General features: G+C 41.8%; 1 protein-coding gene across 1 annotated transcript in view; it reads left to right on the forward strand.

The window, feature by feature from the left end:
* MSANTD1 (Myb/SANT DNA binding domain containing 1) overlaps positions 1-9,595 on the forward strand; it is a 77,332-nt gene extending 67,737 nt beyond the window's left edge. The window contains exons 2-3 of the mRNA XM_063135678.1: positions 5,002-5,274; positions 9,355-9,595. Coding sequence (XP_062991748.1) covers positions 5,002-5,274; positions 9,355-9,595 — 514 coding nt within the window. The remainder of the gene's footprint in view (positions 1-5,001; positions 5,275-9,354) is intronic.
* The last annotated feature ends 290 nt before the right edge of the window (positions 9,596-9,885 follow it).

Below are 9,885 nucleotides of genomic sequence, written 5' to 3' on the forward strand. Positions count from 1 at the left end.
TGGTTCTATCTCAGGTTTTCTCAGGAATATGGGACTCCAGAGATAGACTTCTGGTGACACCTCACAATACCTGTTTGGTTCGAAAGCAGAGAGGACAATAATAATAATAATAATAATAATAATAATAATAATAATAATAATAATAATATCATCCCTAGGAGATGCATTCCAGATTGAATGGACTAGAACTCTATTACCTGTTCCTCTCGTTTTCCCTCTCATTTCATGAGTAAAGCTATAAATAAAAACATGATATATATTTTTAAAATAAAAATAAAATTAAAATAAAAATCATCTGATCCACACAGACTACATCATAGTTATCCCTCGGTGACTGAGACAAGCATGGTTCACTCTGCTTCTGAAGATATCACAGAGTAGGGTCCTCCGACTCCCATCAGTACTGAGCCTCTTTTCCTTACATCCTGATCAACAAACGCTCAGACTCATCACATGAAGAATCTTGATACCATGACTAATTTTGACATGAGGTCGATTCCATATTACACCCAGCCTGTAAGCTGGCAACAGAAAAATCATCTACCATGAAATGGAATGTTTTTTTCTAAATACGCGGATCTTCAGGACTTCCATCCTCATTCAGCCTCCTTGAAAGGTGTACTTACCTTTACACTCCTTATATGCTAGGGCTGAAACAGTTGTCAATATGTCTGTACAAGATACTAGATAGAGCCTGAGTTTCATTCTGGCATGCAGTTTATGTCTTGCTACACTCTCTGGACAGCAAATCCATCTGAGCCAATGGCAACCTTGGATTTCAGGTTACATTTTTGGAAGGTTCTTTTTCAATTACTACCTTCTGCCAGTTTCCTTCTACTCCAGTGGAAGTCGCATTACAGCCACCTGATGTAAGGCAAGCTCTTGTTTTTGCAAGGCTGCATTGGGCCAATTTTGTAAGACTAAAATATCATTTGCCTGTTACATTGTCCTTAAATGAGGGCAATCACTATTGTCACAAACATTTGTGGTGTTGATTGTGAATGCTATTAAACTGCCCTATGAGTTGGAGGGCTTACAACTCAATTGCCTTGTAACACCCCATTCGGTACTCACTACCTCAACGTTGACAGCCTGAGGCAAGTGACTGTCGATCCTGGACTTATGCAGAGTGGCTACTTGGTATAAGCCCTCTACCTTCATTACACACTACTGTCTTGATGTTTGTACCATGACAATCTGCAATTTCAGACAAGCAGTTCTGTCTTCCATCTTGATATGGCACATTGATCTGCACCTACCCTCCACCAAGGATTAAGCTTGTTAATCGCCCATACCTGTGATGCACAGAGACCACGAAGAAGAAATGCAGGTTGCTTACCTGTAACTGTAGTTCTTCGAGTGGTCATCTGTGCATTCACACAACCCACCCACCATCCCCACTTTGGTGTTGATATCAATGTGTCATTGATACCAAGTGGTTTCTCTCCTGGTTAAGAGCCCAGCAATTTGGTCTCAAGGAACTGAGGAGAAGGGCGGGGACCCAGAGTCAGTTGATGGTGGGGAAGGGGCTCCCGCCAAAACCGTTTGCCTCAGCTATAGAAGTTTCCAAAACGAGCTCCATGCAGGCGCAGAGCCCATATGTGTGAATGCACAGATGACCACTCCAAGAACTACAGTTACAGGTAAGCAACCTGCATTTTCCATACCAGTGAATCCTGCTCCTAAGTGTTTTAATTAAGTTAGTGACTGTGAGCTGTAGCTTTTTGCCATTGTTTGTTTATTTATTTATTTATTTATTACATTTCTATACAGCCCAATAGCCGGAGCTCTCTGGGCGGTTCACAAATACATTGTTGTATTTAAGCCTTCTTTTAGACAGCCTTCTTGGACAAAAATGGAAGAAACAATGTTTGCGAACCGTAGTGGGGGGAAAAGACCTTCAAAAAACCACAAGGGTTCAGGAGGACCATTTCAGTACCCTTGGAAGTAAAATGTCCCCCCCCCGTCCCCCGTCCCCCACACAATGTTTGCAGGTGGACATTCCATGCAACCTGACAAAAGTATAGCCTTCCAGATAGGGATGTATGAGAATGTTTTTTGCTCAGAAAACATGTGGGCGTGCCCTTGTTCGAAGCTCTGAGCATGAGCCCGAGCATCTGTCCACCAAAAATATTCACCAGTTGTTGAACACATGCTCACGTTTGTCTCATTCCCAATTCACAGTTCAATTGGAGCAAATTTCCTCAGTAGAGGAATCAGCCACCAGTTTAGTCTATGGAGGAAGTTTGCACCAATTTAGAGAGATTTGAAAAACTCTCCCATTTAATGGCTGCTCAATTTGCACAAATTTTTCCATTTGCTCAGAATGATCAGTGATCTCAAATACAAATCAGGCATGAAGCAAGCAGTGAAATGATATTTGGATGACCCTAGCGGTCTCGAACTGGTCCCTGCTTCCAGAACCTTTTACTACCACAAACAGTGGCTCCAAAGCCCTTGTTACAGTTCTGGGTTTGTTTTATTAGCCCATTGGTAGAAATTGCCACCACCCAATCCACAGGGCTGGGCAGAGGGGGGCAGCAGTGGGGCCAGTTGGCATGGCCCTATGATTTTGAGGGGGCCTATTCTGAGTCCCCCTGGTAGTGGCAAAGGGGGACACTTTGGTAAAGATTTATTATAAATTTGTTACATTTGTGGACTTTTTGTTTTTTTGTAGCACTTTAAGCAATTAGATGAGAATGAGTTGTCACAAAAAGCTAATCAGTTTCAGCTGTGATACCCACGTCATATTTCAACTGACATTCAGAGTGAAGTGCTTCTTCTTAAAAAAAAAAAATGATGTGAATTTCAAACTTGATGCAGTTTCACCAAAGGAATTTATGGTCAAATGTTGAACTTGAGATTGGGCAATATTTCCCCAAATGTCCTCATCACGTTGCACATTTTTCTGTCATTGCCAGCAACAGTGGCCTCTAATGAGAGGAGCTTCAGTGTCCTAAAAAGAATCAAGTCTTACTTTCAATCTGCAATGGTGCAAGAATGGATTAGCAGTTCTGAACATTAACATTGACAAGGCAAAGTTGCTTGATTTTTCTGTTGCTGTTGATGAATTTGCCCAAAGAAAAGCACGTAAAGCATTTCTGAATGTGAAGAAGTGATGTCTTATATACATCTTGAATAAAAGTGCTTGCCATTACCTTTTTTTAATAAATTGTTCTAGTTCATATGTATTTAGAACTGATTAAAAAATACTTAATGAGCAGTTTGAAATGGGGCCTACATTTCCCATGTGGCCCAGGCCTATAACCAGCTTTGCCCGGCCCGGCCAGTCCCTACTTAGCTTGGATGAGTAGGTTTTCCTCTAGCTATCAAGTGCACTAAACAGTAATTAGATAACCACCCAAGCCCCCAGTTTCCACTGACCAGCCATTGGGCCTCTCCTAACCTCATTTTCTCCTTGTCTGACTCATTAGCATGTAACCAAACAGTCTAGGCTGCATGGGGAGAGAAAAGAACCAGATCTCTCCTGAATCCGGTCAGAAATGAACCACCACTTTCCAATTTAAGTACAAAGTTTATTACAGGAGTCAAAGACAAGACATATGTCTAGAAGGCACTAAAGAAAACAAGCTAGAAGATAGAATTCTTACTAACCTGTGATAAACCCTTTATAATAAATTACCATGCACAGGAGACATACACAGCATCAGGAGTTAATCAGGAGAGGCAGCAAAGGTAGGGTGACCAACTGTCAGGATTTCCCCGGATTTGTCCTGGTTTTTGTTCTTTCCATGGTGTCAGGGGGGATTTTCTATAATTTTCAATAATGTCCTGGAATGACACACCTTCCCCTTTAAGGCTGCCATTAGCATGGCAGGAGGGAATGACATGCTTTCTTGAGGCACATCATTCCCCCACCCCGAGCTCCAATTGAGGTCTTAAAGGGGAAAGTGGGTCATTCGTGGACATTATAGAAAAGGCCCCAATTGGCGTGGATGGTGGTGGTGCAGAATGAAATCCTTTCCCCTCCTCCACTCCAATCGGGTTCTTTAAGGTGGCGGGGGAATAACGTACTTTCTGCAGGACTCAGAAAGCTGCTTCCCCACACACACACTAGGTGTCCTCTTTTTTGGTTTCCCAAATATGGTCACCCTAAGCAAAGGTTCCAGGTGCCTGTGCAATTGATACCCTGATTCCACATTTATTCAACTTGGGGCTCATCTACACCAAGCAGGATATTCCACTATGAAAGTGGTATGAAAGCAGTCTATGGTATGTGTCAATGGGCCCCAACAGTTGTCAGTACACTTCAATGGCTCCTGCGTTTTATATACCGCTTTCATAGTGGAATAGCTGCTTGGTGTAGATGAGACCTTGGTTGAGGGAGGAGCAGGGAAGCTGGGGCAGTTACTTATTCAATCAGGTGTGAAGCACATAAGCAAAATAATGTGCACAAATTGCCACCTTTTAGAATAAATCCAGAAAGATGTCATTTAGAAATAAATGGTGTTGACCATCTCTAACAAACTGGATACATATAAAGGCTTAGAAATTATGTGTCCCATTCCAGAGGCCTAATAAGAGGAAGCTGTCCCAGCCAAAAATGCCTCTGTTGAAATGGATGCTGAGAAGCTGCTCTTGGTGTACCTATTAAAGGCTCTCAGGTATTTCTTAGCTGAAAAAAGTATTAAAAGTATATTTGTTAACATGCAGCATACACTAGGTATGGTTTGGCAGATCCGCTATAAATGTACAGAAGATTTATTATCAAGATTACCCCCCTAGTACAGTAGTTTTGGATTAATATATTATTTTATTATTTTGGTCCAAATCAAAATAATAAAAGTTAACTAATGAGATAATGAACTGCAAAATCCTGTTCATTTTTCTTCTCCCTTTAGTTGCTTAAAGGTGATTTTCTTTAAACACACACACACAATTTAACACACTAACTTATTGTTTATAGTAGAATTTTTTAAATCTCCATGAAATTATTGAATATCTGAGTTTTTGTACATGATTGTGTTTCTTTCATTGCAGGAAATTAAAATGCATGACCGATGGTGAAACCCTTGCACCTGATTGGCCTTATTTTAAAACCATTGATAGAATACTCTCTAAAGTGTCAGAGCACAATGATGTGAAAATGCAGCCAGGCCCTTCAACATCACAGACTGAGGCCTCGCAGTCACCATCTGCCAAGTCTACACCTCTCTATTTGCCATATAATCAGTTCACATATGAAGGGAGAGAAGAATTTTTTGAAGATGAGCATTCTGAGAGTTCCTCCAGCTTACTTTCGTATAAGTTAAGGTAACTGTTATATTGCAGTTTGATATTTTATATGCTGGCCCCTGTCTCTACCTATAAAGTGGAAAGTGTGTGTGCGATGTATGTTCGGAAATGTTTACAACTTCCAGATGAGTTAGAAACTTGAAATTTGGCATGCTGATAGGTCTGGATGTACAATGTACCAGAAAAATCTAAAAACACAGAATTTTGGGTGTTAAGCATTTTTAAAGAATTTAATAAAAACCAAGGCTTACACCTACAACTCCCAGCAAGCCTTGGGCGGGAGGCCAGACTTACTGGCCTTTGGCGGCCATTTGTGAGTGCATGGGTGGGTTGCCACTGCGTGTCTTTCACAACTCCGACTCCTAAGGTTGGTCTCAAGAAGTCAACCCTATTCCACATAAAAGGAAACAATCCACATAAATGGGCTGTGTCCATTTGTGGTGCTTCCGCCCATCTTCTTTGTGGTTTTAAAATCATTAGATACAACAGAGTGACTTTGAGGGACCAAACATGCTCAAAGGCACTCCGTCCTGATATCGCTGTTTTCTCAGGATTTGGGGGAAGCAAGTGCACAGCCTTTGCCCTTAAGAGGGAGGAGGAAGGGGAGGCACACTGCGCATGCCCAGAAACAGACCAGACAAAGGGGCAAGGGGACATGCCCAGCCCAGCCCAGCCCCTTCAGTCCAGGCTCATGGTCCAGGCAGTATTGGCCAGAGCTGGGCGCATCCTTTGACAGCCGCTTACCTCCCCCCTTGACGATGTTACTGCTTGATGCTCTATCGAGGAGCAGCATTAGCAGCAAGAGTATGTCTCAGAGGACGTGGGCATGCTGGGAGGTGTAGTTCTGGCATGTAGAGTGGCTGAGTTTAAATAAAGTATGGGTTAGCAAACCACGTTAGTATAGTAAAATCAGTATTTTACATAAAAATCATAAACTTTCCTGGCCTCTCAATAAATATCTTTGTTCTCCTTCTAACTGACTTTCTCCAACTGCCATTAAACCCACCCACCATCCCATTCTACTCTCAGCTATCAATCATAAACTTTATTCAGTATTCCTGCATCTGTCTTGGAACGTTGTGGTTTAGTTTTAATAAAAAAGCACAGCATAAAAAGTCTCATCAAGTTAAAAGGCCTTGAAAAATAAAATTCACTTGGCACTGGAAACCCATTAATGCAGTCACTAAGCAAGCCTGCCTGGGAAAAAGAAATCCCTAAGCAGGGTGCCACAACTAAGAAGGCCCGCTCTCCAGTTGTCTCCCACCACACCTCAGATGGTGTTCAAAGATTAGCATATTATTCAGGGAGATAGGCTCAAACTCCCAGCATGGGAGGGAAGATTGTCATCTTTTCTGCACCAGTTCAAGACTTTTCTCTTCTCCCAGGCATTTAGCAATATGTAATGACCCTGGAACACTGGGTCTGTTTTTTGGCTCATCGCTTTTAAAGTTGTTATACTGGTTTTGAATGGATGTGGTTTTTTGCTTGTTTTTGTATATTGTTTTTAAGTGTTTTTATCTTATGTGAACCACCAAGAGAGCGTCGGCTGTGGGGCGGTATACAAATGCAATAAATAATAATTTATCGGTATTTGGTCGGTCATCATCTGGAAATGGCTTGCCATTCTGGGCCTGAAGGGAGAGTTCCTAGGGCTGGCTGACTCGGTTGCTAGGCACCATCGAGAGCGGGAGGATGCAACTCCGGCCCCATCGCTGACAGCAATAACTGAGCTAACTTCCAGTCAGTCAGCCAGCTGGCTCTGTCATGGCCTACCCACGGGCACTGATTGCGCAGTGCAGTGTGGACTGGCTCGCACTAACCCTGCCCACCATTCTGTTCTGGCCTCAGCTATCAGTCTTTTCTCTATTCACTCTTCTGTTTCAATAGTAAAGTCAGTATTTTACATAAAAATCATAAACTTTATTCAGTAATTCTTGTATCTGTCTTGGAATGTTGTGGTTTAATTATAACAGAAAAAACAATGCAGCCTTGGAAAATAATTTTTTTTAAATCGTTTGGCACTTAAAAGCCATTAATGCAGTCACCAGGCAAGCCTGCCTGGGAAAAAGAAATCCCTAAGCAGGGTGCCACTACTAAGATGGCCTGCTCTCCAGTTGTCTTCTACCACACCTCAGACAGTATTCAAAGATTAACACATTATTCAGGGACCTACAACTCCCAACATGCCTTGGGTGGAAGGGAAGATTTATCAGGCTTTGGCAGCCATTATCTGGAAGTGGCTCGCCATCCTGGGCATGAAGGGAGAGGCACCTGGGGACAGCTGCCTTGGTTGCTAGGCACACATCAGGAGCGGAAGGGAAGGAGGGTGCAGCTCTAATGACGCTGAAGCCCAGAAGTAGGCCACGGCCTGGTCGAAAGCCTGGGAGGGCCTAAAAGCGTGTGTTTCTGCATTTCCAAAATGCGTGCTTCAAGGCCTCCCGGGATTTCATTTGGTTTATCATGAAGCTCTAATTTAAAATACAGTACTTATTAACACAATTTTCCATTTTCACGCCAACCTCCCCCCCACCCTCTCCCCCCAAATATATATATATATATATATATATATATATATATATATATATATATATATATCACTCCAGGCAGTTGAGGATATGAGATCTGAGGTAGCCTCAAGTCCACGAGGGCTTGTGTCATGATAAGTCTTTATCCTATGCATGTTTAGACAGAAAAAATCTTACAGCTCCCATCATTCTTCAGCCATGCTGGCTAGGGAATTCTGGTAGAAATATAGAATAGTACAGTTGGAAGGGGCCTATAAGGCCATCGAGTCCAGCCCCCTGCTCAATGCAGGAATCCACCCTAAAGCCTCCCTGACAGATGGTTGTCCAGCTGCCTCTTGAAGGCCTCTAAGTAACTGGTTCCATTGTCGTACTGCTCTAACAGTCAGGAAGTTTTTCCTGATGTCCAGCTGGAATCTGACTTCCTGTAACTTGAGCCCGTTATTCTGTGTCCTGCACTCTAGGAGGATGGAGAAGAGATCCTGGCCCTCCTCTGTGTGACAACCTTTTAAGTATTTGAAGAGTGCTATCATGTCTCCCCTCAACCTTCTCTTCTCCAGGCTAAACATGCCCAGTTCTTTCAGTCTCTCTTCATAGTGTTTTGTTTCCAGACCCCTGATCATCCTGGTTGCCCTCCTCAGCTTCTCTGCATCCTTCTTGAACTGTGGTGCCCAGAACTGGATGCAATAGATGAGGCCTAATCAGGGCTGAACAGAGAGGAACCAGTACCTTACGTGAATTGGAAGCTATACTTCTGTTAATGCAGTCCAGTTATAGAAGGATTTTTTAAAAAAGGGTTTTGCCCTATGGTGCCATAAGGGACTATTATTTTTGTTGCAACAAATTAACATGACTATGCTTCTGGAAATTATATACAGCATTGCTTTCAAATAGGGCAATGAGACTTGGAACCTTGAGTGGCAGGGGAGTGGACAATTTTCCATATGAGACATAGCACCTCAGATACTAAGAAAGACTATAATGGCATGGGCCAGACATGTGAAATGTGTACCTAGGTAGGTAGGTATACCACGAGTACAAAAAGAACGAGTATTTGTGTATGTATAAAAACAACAAAGTGCGACTACAAGGTAATGTAGATAATTTTTAGTGGGGAGCATACTATCTGTTTAGCCAAGGATATAATGCCTTGCTGCATTCTGTTCTGTAGAATGCTAAAAAAATTAAAAAGAGAAAAAAAATAACTCTTTTGTGTTATTTGTATGTGTGTGCATGCATGTGTGTGAAGGGGGGGGCAATGGGAAAGCAGTGTAGAGGATAAGAGAGCTGAGTGGGTGTACCAAAGAATGTTTGTATGTGGAAGGGAAACATGGAAAATGCAATAGCTTGTGAATTAAATCAGAGGAATATTGTTGTGTACAGTAAACCTTTCTGTAGGAAAGGACATGTTTTTAGATCCAGCTTTTGAAATACGATCCAGTTTTTATGCTGATTGCATTGCTTTTGTCCAGTTCAGGTGAACAGTAGACATTACACAACCAACTTTCTAAGAGAAAATGTATGACATTAGGTGCCTGACAATAGCAAATTTAACGCCAAAACATTTGCATTTCAGAACTGAAGAGAGACCTGTAAAGAAAAGAAAAATGCAAAACTGTAACTTTCAAAAGAAGAAACTGAAGTTAATGGAAGCAATGCTGGAAGAACAGAAGAAGCTGAGTAGGGCTATGGAAGAAACCTGTAGAGAAGTGCGAAGGATTCTGGACCAGCAGAACATCATCCAAGTTCAAAGTCTGCAACTGCAAGAAAGAATGATGAATCTATTGGAAAAAATGATCTCCAAAACCAATGTTTAATTTCTTTTGCAGTTCTACTGTAAATACAGTAATTTATCTATTTTACAGAAACAGCACATTGCATAATCTATGGTTACCTCTTCCTTCCAGGAGCATTAAAACTGTAATGTAAATATACCTAAATGAGGAGTGTAATCAATGTAGAATGGGAACTAATTAGTCATCTAGGTATATCCTGATGAAATAAAATTGGAGCTTGCTTTGTGAATTTATTTTCTAAATGATAGACAAATCCATTGTGTTGCAGTGTTTAAGGTAAGGGGAAGCAAATTATTATTTTGGGCTTTAAC

Source organism: Elgaria multicarinata, chromosome 10 (assembly GCF_023053635.1).
Source record: "Elgaria multicarinata webbii isolate HBS135686 ecotype San Diego chromosome 10, rElgMul1.1.pri, whole genome shotgun sequence".
Taxonomy (NCBI): domain Eukaryota; kingdom Metazoa; phylum Chordata; class Lepidosauria; order Squamata; family Anguidae; genus Elgaria; species Elgaria multicarinata.